Below are 15,990 nucleotides of genomic sequence, written 5' to 3'. Positions count from 1 at the left end.
TTTGCTCGAATTTCATGGTGAAAGTAATTACAGAATCAACAAGAGTGACATGTTGTAGCTCCAACATATTGTATCTATTACTAACCACTGCTCCCGATCTTGTTTCTAGTATAAGGTATATGCCTCGATGTCACAAAATTCGGCGCATTTTAGAAACAAAGAAAAACCGCCGCGCGCACGGCGTCTCGCCGTCGCGAGCCCAACGGGAGAGAGGGAAATGCCCGCCAAGCGCGTGCCTCTCTCTGCACCGCCACGGCGTGCGCCGAAGGAATGAGTCATCCACGCCGAATTCTCTGGAACAGACGAGTTGCTTCTGCAGCTGACGGGGGGAAAGGGCGTAGCCTTGCGTGCACTAAGAAACGTCCCCCTCCTCTGCACTCGGATGTCGGCTACGCTCCACGACGGCGCCACGCTAGAACACGCTGGAACCTTCGCGAAACGACTCCTGACTTTAACCAATGAGGACGCGCGGCCGGCGAGAGAAAGGAAGGGAGACAGCACGGGAGATGCTAAGCGTATGTGCGCGCCTACTTTGGCGCGTAGAACAAACAGACGTGAGAGCGAGCCTATAAAAGAAGGACGCTTACAGCTATCAGTCAGTCCGGACCGCCGTTTAAGCTTCGTCGAAGCGCGCCCGTTCGACTCCCGGGAAAACACCACTCGGCCAGCATCGGACCAACGAGGCAACGGTCGCCAGTCTGCGGGACGGCATCGTCATGGAACTCTGGTCGTCGGACTGCCGCAGTGCCCGGTGAACAAATTGTGTTTTGCTTGTTTACCTCTCTCTCTTGTGTTAGGGCACTTTAGGTGCAATATTGCCTTTGTATTGTATTCTCTCTCGAGTTTAACTTTGCACGAGTTGCATTGTTTTATTAATCACTTTGTATGTGTTTGTACTAGTGATTGTGAAATCCTCTGTATCGTCTCTTTGCTATATAAACCTTGTTTTGTTTTGTGAACCTTTGGCTCCAACCCATTCTCTGGCTTGCGACCGGCGAAAGCTGGGCACCAAACGCCCAAAAACCTCTTGTCACTTGGTGGCTGGTCTCCGCTGAGTTTGCCACGCTGATCCGAGGGCATCTCCTTCGAGTCCGAGACCGCTACCCCCACACGCTCTAAGGGTGTCTGGGAGCTTCCCACGTAAAAGTGCGCGAAGTCTGGGTGACAATATATTCTGGCGTCCGCGACAGGACGTTTGGTGTTGCAAGCACAGAGAACGGAGAAAGAGTCGGAAGGAGTTTACGAGCCGTAAACGAGTGTAGCAGCAGAGCGATATTGTGAGGTGCCGCGCCGAAGCGGTTAGTGATGTTCACCGTGCAGAGGCATTCATTGCCTTGAATGTAGAGTTCGGTCTCCAAATATGAGCTTTAAGGAGCTAAAGAAGCTAGTAGAGGCCGGTCTCCAGATGGGGATGACCGGAGCCGAACTGCGTAAATGGGTGGACCAGGAAAGAGAGAAGGCCGAGAAAGAAAGAGAGAGGGCTCGGGAAGAAGCCGAGAAAGAAAGAGAGAGAGCTCGAGAAGAGAGATAAAGAGAATGGCAGAAGAGACAAGAAGAGGCGGAGAAGCTCTCTTTGGAGCGAGAGAGAGAATGGCAGAGAAAAGCAGAAGAAAGGGAGAAAGAAAGACAGCGTGCTAGAGAAGCCGCTGAGAAAGAGGCAAAAAAAACGAGAAGAAGAACAGAGAGAAAGGAAAAGGCGAGAAGAAGCAGCCGAAAGAGCTTTTGAAATAGAGATGGCAATCATTCAGAGGAAGATTGCTGAAATTCGGCGTTTGAGGAACGTCAGGGAGCCAGCGGAGCTTACCCCCGGAGAGGCCGGGTGGAAGAGAGAGGAAGTTAATTCCTTGACAACCACGGAAGAGGTTGTAACTGGCTCCACTAGTGAGAATGAGGTTGTGGAACAGCCTGTTCCTGCAGCTGAAATCACAGAGAGGGAAGAACCGACCGGAGTGTCGCTTCCTCAGGAAGTTGAAAGCGTAGCTACTGCTGAGGTAGTACGCACTGAAGTAAAGGACAACCTGACGCTTCAGTCAGAGAGCACCATAAAGAAGTCGCCTGATGACGGCGACGAAGCAGTTCGGACCTCCATCGAGAATTCCGAGTGCAACGTGTCTGAGTCTTGCAGCGCCGACCACGAGAAAGAGGGGTTAAGGGGCACTGAGTGTGAAAGCTCAGACGTTGTAATAGCTCAGGAGAGCGCACTCAGCGAATACACGGAAACCGTTCCGAGTGAACCCTTGAGCAGCGAGGAGGGCCTTCCCGATGAGGAAGGCGAGGAAATTTGTGCTTGCGAGGAAGGCCAGCAAATTTTTGCCTCTGACGAAGGAGGATGTGCAGTGGAAGGAAAAGAACAGACTGGGGAAAGGTCTGTTTACGACTGCACGGAAAGTGACCAACTGAAGCAAGGAACTGGGAAGGAGAATTCAGAAGTGAGGAGAATGATTCTCCAATGACTCCTGAGCCGAGTTCTGAGCATTACGCTCGAAGAGTAGTAAGGAATAAGAAAAGGAATGAGGACTTGGAAGAAGAAAGTGCAGTCCTCGAAGAACAAAAGAGAGCTGAACCAGTGGCTTCATCGCGACAGAACAACTCGGATGACGCAATCGTCAGTGAACCGGGCTCAGCCCAAAGCAGAGTTCGGAAGAAAGTAAAAAGAAAGAGAAATCAGTCGGACACCACCAAAGCAGGTGAAGCCGAAAAGCAGAAGCCCTGGAGAAAATTCAGGAAGAGAATGGACACAGACAGAACCAAGCTGAAGACAGCCGAGCCGAATGCAAGCGAGCTGCACGAGCACCGCAGCAAGGTCAGAAAGAAGCTCAGAGGAACGAGCCCAGCCTACAGCAAGGACCCAGTGTGGAGGCGCAAACGCAAACAGAAAAGCGCGCGCCGAGAAGGAGAACACGAGAAGTGTAGCCGTCGTGAGCGAACTGGCGTTAAATTTGTTCGCAACAGACGCGCTAACCACAGGAAAGAAAGAAGGACTCGAAGTCTGGGCACGAAACCAGACAGGAGTACGAGTAGGAAGCGGAGCCAAAACCGCGTTAGGAAGAGAAGCCTCAACACAAGGCGAAAGAGGAGCAGAGCTTGCGACAGAAAGAAAAGCCGCAGTCGCTTGCGAAAGAGAATTAAAAGCGCGACTGAAAGCTCCAGAGAAACAGTCCTGTTCCGAGCCCACGGTGTAGGCCGAATCTGGAAGTATAGGCGAAAGTATGCCTCATACATGAGTGCTTCTTGTTTGCAATGTTGTGTTAATGCACTGCCCAAACGCAGCGTGTTTTTATGTGCATTGTGAACATTGCATAGAGTTACGTATGTGAAAACATTATGGTATGGATGTGTGTACTTTGGCATTCGCCATTGACATTGTGAGCGCATGCATGTGCGCGCGAATTGTACCGTCGAAATGAGGCGTGTTTTGAAGTGCAACCTGTCTACTGTACTGTGTTATGTATGTGAAAGCATCAAGGTATTGATGTATGTATTTTGGCATTTGCCACAGACATTGTGAGCGCATGCATGTGCGCGCGAATTTTGTGTTTTGTGAATATCGTTACACAATATTCCTAAAGGAAGGGGCAGTGTCACAAAATTCGGCGCATTTTAGAAACAAAGAAAAACCGCCGCGCGCACGGCGTCTCGCCGGCGCGAGCCCAACGGGAGAGAGGGAAAGCCCCGCCGAGCGCGTGCCTCTCTCTGCACCGCCACGGCGTGCGCCGAAGGAATGAGTCATCCACGCCGAATTCTCTGGAACAGACGAGTTGCTTCTACAGCTGACGGGGGGAAAGGGCGTAGCCTTGCGTGCACTAAGACACGTCCCCCTCTGCAATCGGACGTCGGCTACGCCGCCACGACGGCGCCACGCTAGAACACGCTGGAACCTTCGCGAAACGACTCCTGACTTTAACCAATGAGGACGCGCGGCAGGCGAGAGAAAGGAAGGGAGACAGCACGGGAGATGCTAAGCGTATGTGCGCGCCTACTTTGGCGCGTAGAACAAACAGACGTGAGAGCGAGCCTATAAAAGAAGGACGCTGACAGCTATCAGTCAGTCCGGACCGCCGTTTAAGCTTCGTCGAAGCGCACCCGTTCGACTCCCGGGAAAACACCACTCGGCCAGCATCGGACCAACGAGGCAACGGTCGCCAGTCTGCGGGACGGCATCGTCATGGAACTCTGGTCGTCGGACTGCCGCAGTGCCCGGTGAACAAATTGTGTTTTGCTTGTTTACCTCTCTCTCTTGTGTTAGGGCACTTTAGGTGCAATATTGCCTTTGTATTGTATTCTCTCTCGAGTTTAACTTTGCACGAGTTGCATTGTTTTATTAATCACTTTGTATGTGTTTGCACTAGTGATTGTGAAATCCTCTGTATCGTCTCTTTGCTATATAAACCTTGTTTTGTTTTGTGAACCTTTGGCTCCAACCCATTCTCTGGCTTGCGACCGGCGAAAGCTGGGCACCAAACGCCCAAAAACCTCTTGTCACTTGGTGGCTGGTCTCCGCTGAGTTTGCCACGCTGAGCCGAGGGCATCTCCTCCGAGTCCGAGACCGCTACCCCCACACGCTCTAAGGGTGTCTGGGAGCTTCCCACGTAAAAGTGCGCGAAGTCTGGGTGACACTCGAATAAGTGTCCATATGTTGCTGCATATTGCATTAAGCCTCCTAGCAGCTACATCACGAAACAAAAAAGACAATCTACCGCTATTCAAGGCTAATTTTCCGGCAATTAACCATGGTCTCCAAGTTTTTCTTATCCCAGACAATCATTATTTGCGCTGGCTTGTGAATCTGCGTGACCCCTGCGGTCGGTTGGCCCGCTGGGCATTATCCATGCATGAGTTCAACTTCAAAGTGTCTTACAAAAGTGGCCGCTAACACGCCGACGCAGTGTGCATCTCGCGACTACTACTTCCGATGATGAAAACTTTGACGACTATCTCGCTGCCGTTTCCCAAGAGTTTCCAGATCTGGGCACTTTTTATACCGAACAACGCAAGGATCAGCACTTGGTGCCGCTATTTGCCGAAGCCCGTGAGCCGACATCCCGACACCCGGCCCCCGACTATCTCAACATGGTGCAAAACTTGGAATAAGGCTTTGAATGCTGGAAAGTGCAAACTTATAAGCATTTCTCGTGTTAATAGTGATCTTCCCGTATACACTCTTAATGGTGTGCTACTTGATTCAGTTATAAAATATAAGTACCTCGGAATTCATATTACATCTAACCTTAGCTGGCATGCGCACATTGAGCACATCACTAACAAAGCTAATCGCATGCTCGGATATCTGAGACATACCTTTCACGCAGCCCCAACTAACATCAAACTTCTACTCTATGCCACACTCGTACGTTCACAACAAGAATATTCGTCATCATTCTGGGACCCTGGTGTTAGGAGTTTGATCGACCAACTGGAGATCGTACAACACAAATCAGCGCGCTTTATTCTCTCCGACTTCCGGAGTACGTCAAGCGTAACGGCTATGAAGACTACATTGGGCCTAACTTCACATGCATCACGACGAAAAATTGCACGCCTGTGCCTTTTTCACAAAATATTTCATCATGAGTCCATTCGCTGCGAGTTACTTTTCCCCCTTCATATATTTCACGCCGCACAGATCACATATATAGGGTAGACATTTCTACATGCAAAACTAAAACATTTTCGGATTCTTTTATTCCTCGCACGTCATATGACTGGAACCACCCTCATTCTTCAGTTGCCACAATTCCTGACCCTGTATTGTTTCGGACTGCTGTTGCCGCTTCTATCGAATGATAACATGTGTTTATCACTTATTCTGACTTATTTATGTTTTGACAATTTGTTGTTCTCTGCTGTTGTTTTTATTTTCAGTGTTATTATGCATTACCCACTCCCCTCTGTAATGCTTTGCCCTGAGGATAAAATAAATAAATAAAATCCGCAAGCCCTTTCTGCATTCGGGACGTTTCACTCTATAAAACGAATTACTCGTCTGGAGGTGCGCACTTCCTCCTCGTCGTTCCGGCTCCTCTGTATTCCTCTGTTCTACACGCAGTGCACGATGACGTCATGGCTGGGCACATGGAGTTTGTCAGGACACTTAACCGCACCAAATAACGTTTTTACTGACCAAAAATGCGTCGCACGGTTCAGCGCTACGTGGCCACCTGCGTGCAGTGTCAGCGGTTCAAGCCGCCCACAACTTCGCCGGGACGCCTGCATCCTGTGCGACCTTCAAGCACACCATATCATCATCATCATCATCATCATTTTTTGACACTTAAAGACCCCTAAGTAGTGGGGCATTACATAAGGGCGGGGGTGGGGGGGGGGCGTCACATCACAATAATACAACAGGTCACAATCATTGCCATATACATATACTGGCAGCATATAAAGAGAAAAATGTGCATGAACCCATCACATCATCATCATCATCAGCCTGACTACACCGACTGCAGGGCAAAGGCCTCTCCCATATCTCTCCAATTAACCCTGTCCTTTGTCAGTTGCTGCCACTGTATCCCCGCAAACTTCTTAGTCTCATCCGCCCACCTAACTTTCTGCCGTCCTCTGCTACGTTTGCTTTCTCTTGGAATCCACTCCATTACCCTTAAGGACCAGCGGTTATCTTGCCTTCGCATTACATGCCCTGCCCAAGCCCATTTCTTCCTCTTGATTTCAACTAAGATGTCGTTAACCCGCGTTTGTTCCCTCACCCACTCCGCCCGCTTTGGATCTCTTAACGTTACACCTATCATTTTCCTTTCCATAGCTCGCTGCGTTGTTCTTAACTTAAGCTGAACCCTCTTTGTTAGCCTCCACGTTTCTGCCCCATAGGTGAGTACCGGTAGGATACAGCTGTTGTATCCTTTTCTCTTCAGGGATATTGGTAAGCTACCATTCATGATCTTAGAGAACCTTACATATGCGCTCCACCCCATTCTTATTCTTCTAGTTATTTCCCTCTCATGATCCGGATCTGCGGTCACTACCTGCCCTAAGTAGACATATTCTCTTACTACTTCCAGCACCTCGCTACCAATGGCGAACTGCTGTTCCCTTGCTAGGCTGTTGAACATTACTTTGGTTTTCTGCATGTTAATTCTTAGCCCCACCGTTCTGCTCTGGCTGTCTAACTGATTGATCATGCTTTGCAGTTCTTGTCCTGAGTGGCTTAGCAAGGCAATGTCATCAGCGAATCGCAAATTACTCAGCTATTCTCCATTAACTCTTATCCCCCAACTGTTCCCATTCGAGTCCCCGGTATACCTCGTGTAAGCAGGCAGTGAAGAGCATTGGCGAGATAATGTCTCCCTGCCTGACACCTTTCCGTATTGGAATTTTATTGCTGACTTTATGGAGAACTATAGTAGCTGTGCAGTCGTTATAAATATCTTCCAATATTTTCACATAACACTCTTCTACACCCTTATTCCGCAATGCCTGCATGACAGCTGAGGTTTCCACTGAGCCAAATGCTTTCTCGTAATCAATGAAGGCTATATATAGGGGTTGGTTATATTCTGCGCATTTCTCTATCATCTGATTGATAGTGTGAATGTGATCTATTGTCGAGTATCCTTTACGAAAGCCTGTCTTATCATTTGGTTGACTAAATTCCAAGGTTGTCCTGACTCTATTAGCGATTACCTTAGTAAATACCTTGTAGGCAACGCACAATAAGCTGATTGGGCTGTAATTCTTCAAGTCCTTGACGTCTCCTTTCTTATGAATTAAGATAATGTTAGCGTTCTTCCAAGCTTCTGGTACTCTCGAGGTCACAAGGCATTGCGTATACAGGGTGGCTAGTTTTTGTACCCCAATCTCTCCTCCGTCCTTCAACAAATCTGCTGTTACCTGATCCTCACCAGCTGCTTGCCCTCTTTGCATTGCTCCTAAGGCTTTCTTTACTTCCTCCTTCGTTACTGGCAGGATGTCCCATTGCTGTGCTCGACTGCCTCCCTCAGTAACTTGATGATTAGATTCGCTACTGTATAGATTTTTGTAGAACTCTTCGGCTAATTCAACTATCTTATCCATATTGCTGATGACATTGCCCTGTTTGTCTTTTAGCGCATACATCTGGTTTTTACCTATGCCCAGTTTTCTCCTCACTGATTTTAGGCTACCTCTGTTCCTTAGAGCATGCTCGATCTTCTTCATGTTAAACTTTCTTATGTCGGCTACCTTGCGCTTATTTATTAACTTCGATAGCTCTGCTAGTTCTATCCTGTCTGTGGAGTTAGACGTCCTCATGCTTTGACGTTTCTTAATCAGACCTATAGTCTCCTGAGATAGCTTGCTGGTATCCTGTCGAACAATCCTACCACCTACTTCTGCGGCGCACTCTGTAACGATAGCTGTAAGATTATCATTCATTGTTTCAACACTACGGTCGTCTTCTTCAGTTAAAGCGGAAAATCTGTTTTGCAGCGACATTATGAATTCCTCTACCTTCCCTCTTAATGCTAACTTGTTAATAGCCTTTCTCTTGACCAGTTTCCTCCGTTCCCTCTTCAAATCTAAGCTAACACGAGACCTTACCATTCTGTGGTCGCTACAACGGACCTTACCGAGGACCTCCACATCCTCTACGATGCCAGGGTGTGCACACAGTATGAAGTCTATTTCATTTTTAGTCTCACCATTGGGGCTCTTCCACGTCCACTTTCTGTTTGCTCGTTTGCGGAAGAAGGTATTCATAATCCGTAAATTATTTCTATCTGCGAACTCTACTAATAACTTGCGAGTATGTTTTTGCAGGCTAGTTGGGTTTTTTGCGCAAAAGACACGACACGTCTACCTCGTTTCTTTTGTGTCGTGTCTTTTGCGCAAAAAACCCAGAATCCTCTACTAATAACTCTCCCCTACTGTTCCTAGACACTATGCCGTAGTCGCCGACCGCCTTGTCTCCAGCCTGCTTTTTACCTACTTGAAGGAACCGAGTTGCGCTATAAAAACGACAGCCACGGGAAAAGCGAAGAGACAGACAGAGCGCAAACTATCAACTGAGTTTATTTGTGTGAAAGTGCCTTATATAGTCAGAATCACAGCAAGAGAACAAGGGGAATGAGAGAGGGGGTACAGCCAATCAACTCCTGGTCAACAACAGGTGCGCAGAAAATGGTTTTCCTTATTGTACAGTTTTACAGAAGTGTCGCTTACACATTTATCACCGTTTTCTTTTATGTGATAGGCCTCCAAAATCTCCCGCGCTGTTTTGTTTTTACTTCTTCCTAGTATTTTAATCTGCTTAAGCAGATTAATGTGTAAGATAAATGTGTAAGCGACACTTCTGTAAAACTGTACAATAAGGAAAACCATTTTCTGCGCACCTGTTGTTGACCAGGAGTTGATTGGCTGTACCCCCTCTCTCATTCCCCTTGTTCTTTTGCTGTGATTCTGACTATATAAGGCACTTTCACACAAATAAACTCAGTTGATAGTTTGCGCTCTGTCTGTCTCTTCGCTTTTCCTGTGGCTGTCGTTTTTATAGCGCAACTCGGTTCCTTCAAGCAATGCACCAACTCGCCCAACAAGAAGTTCTTCTAAACAGCCAGGCTTTCCACCACCCGTTCTCCAAGCAGCGGCGGAAGCTCTGTTGTGGAAACTGCGGAACAAGGTGCGTGGCCAAGAGGAGGCGATCCCTCTGGACAAAAGGCCGCTTGAAGTTGTGCCCTATGTGCACAAGATGGCCCATAACCTCAAGAGGGTGGCAGGTAGGCAAGGCATTCAAATTGTTTTTTAAGGCGGAAGCCTTTAATGTCTCATCGTTGTAAGCAGCAGTTGTCGACAAAAAATGTCACGCTTTTCAAATGGTGGAAACGGTCGTGACGTCACAGTGCGCGAATTTCAAACAGGGCCAACTGCACTTTGGCTAGTAACCATACAACCAATTGAAGGGATCGTATAGTGATGCTCCAAGTAAGTGGGACTGAGCTTAGTTAATTGCTTAATTACCCAATTAGCCTAATTAGCTTTACTAGTCAGGCCATATAAATAAATAAAATCGATTAAGAAGTTGGTCGAGCTCAGGAATCGAACCCCGGTCTTCGGCGTGAGAGACGACCACGCTATCCACTCCGCCATGCCAGCTTTTTTTTTTTTCTTTATTGCCTGTCTTTGGCTCATGACATTGCACAACAAAAATACACATAACGCTATATACATACGACACTGTCGTGGTCAGCCAGCACGAGACTGGCTTCGTCAGCTTAAAATTCTCGCAACATACACAACGGCTCTAGTCTTGAGAGCCACTCGGGAGGCTCCGCAGCTACTTTTTGGATTGCAAGAAACCAGTCCATGCTTTCCCGAAAATAAATTCGGGCCGGTCGTGCGTCTTTGTCACAATGGTAGCCTGCCATTCTGGAGCGCCATATACAGTGGAGGCCCAAGAGCATTATGAGATCAAAAGGTGCCCCATCCTCATTATCAGTGCTTAAATAGCGAATTCCGTGCGCGTCAAGTGGTAGCTCTTTCTTTATGGTCCTTTGTAACACGTCCCAAAAATAAACCCCTTCCCAGCAGTGCAAAAAAACATGGTCTATTGTTTCAGGCTGTTTACAAATTAAGCAGTTCGATCCCCACGGTAAAAAGAAATCCTTTCCCTCTAGAAACTTTTTAACTGGTAACGTCCCGGTATGTAACTTAAAAAAGAGTCTTTACTCCTGGTGGCACCTGCATTTTCTTCACCCTTTTTAAAACATCCCCTCCCGGGCCTCCACTGTACAAGGCCCTGTACATGGGCTCTGGGAAAACAATATCACAAAGATCATTGTACAACTTTTTCCTTTTGCTTTTCCACAAATAATCGGTGGAAAAACGTGCCGAAAGAAACCGAACGCTTGCTACAATCTCTTTGTAGTAACCAAAAGTTCCACCAGAGAGCTCTTCTGTGGATACCACAAACTCCGGCAGCAATCGCCGCAGCTTCACTTGGCACACGGTGCGCAAGAACGGGTCTGTGACGTCGCGAAAAAACAAAAAACGGTTCACCAGCTGCCTTAAAAAGAGGTGCCCTAGCCCTAGCCCCCCATCTTTTACCCTCCGGAACAGGTTCGTTCTGCTACAACGTTCCCATTCGGACGCCCATATGAAAACTGCAAAAATCCTGTGTAGCTTCTGAACGTTCACACGCGAGCAATGCAAAACCTGCATCACATACCAGAGTTTGCTAATAAAAAAAAAGATTGCAGACTGTAGCTCTGGCGAAAATTGAAAGGCTGGTGCCTTTCCATTTCCCAGCTCGGTCACGTGCGTCTTTAGTTTGCTCTTTCCAATAGTCCTCGCTATCGCGATAAGCATCGAGCGGAACGCCCAAATACTTGCCCGGGGTCGTCGCCCACGGTACGTTGGCGAAATGGTCCGGGTGGGATGGCCACCATCCATGCCAGAGGCCAAGGCACTTGGACCAGTTAACCCCGCTACCTGTGACTTCGCTGAACGCGCGTACACACCCGACAGCTTCACTTATGCTCCCCTGATCAACCGTAAATACTGCAACGTCATCTGCATAGGCCAGCAGCTTAACTTCAGCTGCTTGTAACCTAAAGCCATTAATACTACTGTTTTCTATGATTTTCATGCACAGCGTTTCGATGTAAATACAAAACAAGAGAGGGCTGAGGGGGCAGCCCTGACGCACCGAACGCTGCACGCTAATGGGGGCCCCCAAACTCTTGTTAACAATCAGTCTCGTCGTGCAGTTTCGATACGCCAGGGCTACACCCTTACGGATAACTGAACCGACGTTCACATGGTCTAAAACGGTAAACAAAATTTCATGAGAAACACAATCAAATGCCTTTTCAAGGTCAATCTGAAGCATCGCTACTCACCCATTGATGTCGTCACAGCTTTCAAGCACACTGCGCGCTTTGTGAATGTTGGAAAAAATTGAGCGCCCTTTGATTCCACATGTCTGGTGGGGTCCAACAATATCCGATATCACTGTCTGCAGTCTACGCGCCAATACCTTCATAAAAATTTTGTAGTCCACATTAGTGAGTGCTATGGGTCGATACGCTGTAACCAATTGTAATTTCTCTATATCATCCGTTTTAGGTATGAGCACTGTATGGGAGATCCCAAAAGACGGAGGCAATACGTTTATTTTATAGGCTTCATTGAAAATTGTACACAGCACTGGGGCAATTTCGTGCTTAAATTCTTTATAAAATGCCGCACTGAATCCATCTGGTCCTGGTGATTTTCCTAGGTTTAACTGATCTATCGCGTGCTCTACCTCGCTGTGAGTTATTAGTTCCATTTTCTTTTTGCTTTCTTCGTCAAGCCGTGGCATTGCACCAAGAAACTGATGCGTAAAGGCTACTGCGTCTACAGGAGTCGATGAAAAAAGCCTCTGGTAGTATTCATTAAAGGCTTCTTTGATGTGGTCAGTGTCTGCCGATAAGATACCCCCCCCCCCATTCTATTTTATCGATGTGATTTCTTTCAGCGCGCGCTTTTTCTAGACCAAGAGCACGTTTCGATGGCGCTTCGCCAGCAGCTGTGTCTTCCGCCCTTGCCCTCACTAGTGCTCCGCGATAACGCCGTTCTTCCATAAGCTCTATCTTTTGTTTTGTTTTCCTGACATCTTCTATCCATTTCCCAGGCTCTTTGCATTCCTGCTTCATCAGCGTTTGAAGCAGTGCCCTTAGCTCAGCTTCGTCTTGTTTTTCCTTATAACGGATACATGTCGCCCTTTCTATTGCTTTGATTTTTAAAGATTCTTTACTTAGCTCCCACTGTTGCCAAATCTTCAGGTTCTTGCGCGGGTTTATTTTACCTATTTCATCCTTTACTGCTCTGTAGTAGATTTCGTCTTGAAGAAGCGTGTTGTTTAGCTTCCACATTTCCCACGAAAATGCCTTGCTTCGGTTCACACTTCCCAGGCAGCACTCAACTAAACAGTGGTCTGAGAAGGAGACTCCCACAACTTCATAATGGTTGCAAACAGGGGCAAGGTCGACTGATGCGTAAATGCGGTCCAGCCGTGCATGGCTTGAGCCCTGGAAATGAGTGAACTGCACTGTCCGCGCACCCTCAATAAGTTCAGCCACATCCTCAAGGTTTCCGTTCTCGATCATTCGCATCAACACTTCAGTGCTCCTGTCTCGAAACCCCCGGATTCTTGACCTATCGCGCGCATTAAGAACACAATTGAAGTCGCCTAATACAATGAGCCGCCTCTCCGTACAAAGGCGCTCTTGGAGGCTTTGGAAAAAGGCAACCCTTTCCTCAACCACATTCGGCGCGTACACAGTAACAATGCGCCACTCATTGCCGTTCAGACAAAAATCAAGCACAATACACCGGCCATACACACACGAAAAATAAGCCTGCACCTCTAGCCCCGGCATCTTCTTTACAAAAAGCACGCATCCAGCCGATGTTCCCACTGCTTGACTGACGACAGCGTAAAATCTAGTCGTGAAACGTCGCACCATGCTGTCGGTTCCTTCGTTGCCGTCCACTTTCGTCTCCTGCACGGCCAATACATCTATTTCGCGCTCCGTAATAAGTCGGTACACCTGACCTTGTTTTTTCCTTGCCGCCAGGCCCCTCACATTCAATGTAGCGACTCTAAAGGCGGAGGCGGGAGCCATTTTTACGCAAGAGGAAGGAACCAACAGCATGGTGCTTACCTTCCACGTCTAGCGCGCCGCTAGACGCTACTGTGGCCGCCGGTATCATCCGGCGCAAGAACATCAGTCTGCTCGAGTAGGACCTTGCCTGCAGAGGAGTACCGTTTGTCAGCCGCATGGTTTGGGCGTGGCCGTAACGACGAACGCCGGGCTTGAGTCGTCTTTGCAGGGGGCTCCTCGACGCCGGGTGCTACCACTTTGTCCCCTTCAGGGCTGGCCTGGTCATGGGAACGCTTCGCCGGGGTGTTAAGGGGGGGCGTGACGCTTGTTGTGCGGGCGCCGGTATTCTCGTGGTGGTCCTCGTTCAGGTCCTTTCCCTCGACGACTACGGGCTCTGATGGGCACGCTCCGTTCTCTGGCGTCTCGTTAGAGACGCCGAGGGAGCCTCCCGTCGGCTGTTGGCTCTCTGGTTCGTCGGCCGCTTTGGTGTCGTCACTGGGAGTCCCTGACGTCGCAAGTGTGGAAGCCGACTTGCCCGCCTCGTCCGTACCAGTGGCTGCTTCCTCCGCCTCGGCGATGTCCATGAGTTCCGCAGTGTCGTTCGCCTTTCCGACCCCGGTAGCTGACGCGTAGGTACGGACGCAGTCCGCGTCCACGTGTCCGTAGCGCCTGCACAGGGAACACCTGGGCACCTTGCAGTCGCGGCGAACGTGACCCGTGCCGTGGCAACGCAGGCACTGCATCGGTCGCCCAGGGACAACAACGAGGGCCAGCTCACCGGCTACTCGGACCTGGTGTGGCAAATCATCCACCTTAATCCCCGGCTTCAACTTCAGTAGCACGGTCCTGGTGGTCGAGCCTTTCTCCTTCAAGCCTTGGACACGCCAACGCTCCCGCGTCACCTCCGTCACGTTGCCGAACGCCGCGAAAGCAGTCCGGATGTCTTCGTCCGCCACACCATGCAGCATCCAATGCAGGCGCAGCTTTACCTGCTGATCTTCAGGGTCGAAAATAATGCACCGGCGCCCTTTCACTTGTAGCTCTTTGCAGGCAGCAAGTTTCTTCGCAGCTTCTGAGGTGCTCATCGTCACCGCCCACACGTGGTTAATCTGATACGCCCCCAACGCCACGACGTCGGGGAGCGCACCAGCGTTGGCCAGGGCGTCCCGAAAATCTTCCACCCTGTAGGGCCTCGCTCTCACGTCTCCGTGAAGAAACACCGTGTTAAGAACAACACGTCCTTGAGGCAAGGTAGGCAAAACAATTTCATATTCCTGATCTGCGTCGGCAGCTAACCTGTTTCCGCGGCCAGCAAGTGCCGCTATCGCCGCTCCGCCGGAGCTCATGATCCTGCGTCCGTCACGCTCGGTGGCCGGAAGCTCGCCATGCCAGCTCGATGGTTCGGAATGAACAAAGGCGCGTCTAGTGAATACGGTGTCTTCACTCACTCTCATCCTCCTCCATTCCCTTCCAGCGAGGTTTAGGTGTCCACCGACAAATGAGAGACAGATACATTTCCTTTCCTCAAAAACCAATTTACCGACGAGCGAGGCGTAGAACCGAATGGGCGATGGCGTTCTATGGACTCCTTGGCAGCGTTGCAAGACGCTGTCGCGTTCCACTCTTAGGGGCGAAGCTTAACATCTTAACCACACATCAGTGACCACACTTTAGGTCAAATAAGTGCCCCCCTGAATTTTGACGGGTGTCCACCGAGATATGTGAGACAGTTACTGCGTAATTTCCTTTCCTCAAATACAATTTTCATTTTCTTCATTACGGCTCCTCTTTATCTATCTTCTTTCACTCCCACCTCCCTTCTTCTACGGTGCGGTTCAGGTGTCCACCGGGATGACAGAGAATTACTGCGCCATTTCCTTTCCTTAAAAAGCGTTGCGTTCAAAGGGCAAGGCATCGCGCCGAACAGGTGGTGGCGTTCCATGGACTCCCTGGCAGCGCTACAACGCGCTGTCGCGTTCCACTCCTAAAGGCGAAGCTTAAGCGTCATTAATTAGCAGTTAATTAGTATTCAGGCATTAATTAGTGATTTGCCATCACTTAGTAATTAGTACTCAAATATATGTGACGCCACCAGTGCCACAGAAACAGCGAAGGTGGTGCGGAAAACGCTTCCGCCTCTACCCACTTTAGACAGTCAAAGTGCCCCCTGAATTTTTCAGCCCCTTGCAAGCCATCGCAGCTCTGCGGGCGCGTGGCGGAAGGTAGGCGCAGGGTCGCATGCACGACGAAGCATGAACACAGATATGTCAACTGTGCCACTGATGTGGTATACCAGTTCCCGTTGCGATGCGGCAGAGTATACGTTGGCCAGACGGGTCAATGTCTCAACGATAGGCTGCGACAGCACTTCCGCTCCTTGAAACCTGACAATGGCGCTAATCTGCCG

At 49.2% G+C, this 15,990-nt stretch overlaps 1 protein-coding gene across 1 annotated transcript in view; it reads right to left on the bottom strand.

Moving 5' to 3' along the window:
* The window catches only part of LOC149325768 (uncharacterized), a 38,014-nt gene extending 22,730 nt beyond the window's left edge, over positions 1-15,284 (bottom strand). Inside the window, exon 1 of the mRNA XM_089564376.1 lies at positions 13,746-15,284. Within this exon, the coding sequence (XP_089420502.1) occupies positions 13,746-15,037 (1,292 nt within the window). The 5' untranslated portion in view covers positions 15,038-15,284. The remainder of the gene's footprint in view (positions 1-13,745) is intronic.
* Between the last annotated feature and the right edge of the window lie 706 nt (positions 15,285-15,990).

Source organism: Amblyomma mixtum, chromosome 10 (genome assembly GCF_055824585.1).
Source record: "Amblyomma mixtum isolate Tamu chromosome 10, ASM5582458v1, whole genome shotgun sequence".
Classification (NCBI taxonomy): Eukaryota; Metazoa; Arthropoda; class Arachnida; order Ixodida; family Ixodidae; genus Amblyomma; species Amblyomma mixtum.
The sequence above is the reverse complement of the archived record's forward strand: the minus strand, read 5'-3'. Positions and strand labels throughout refer to the sequence as shown.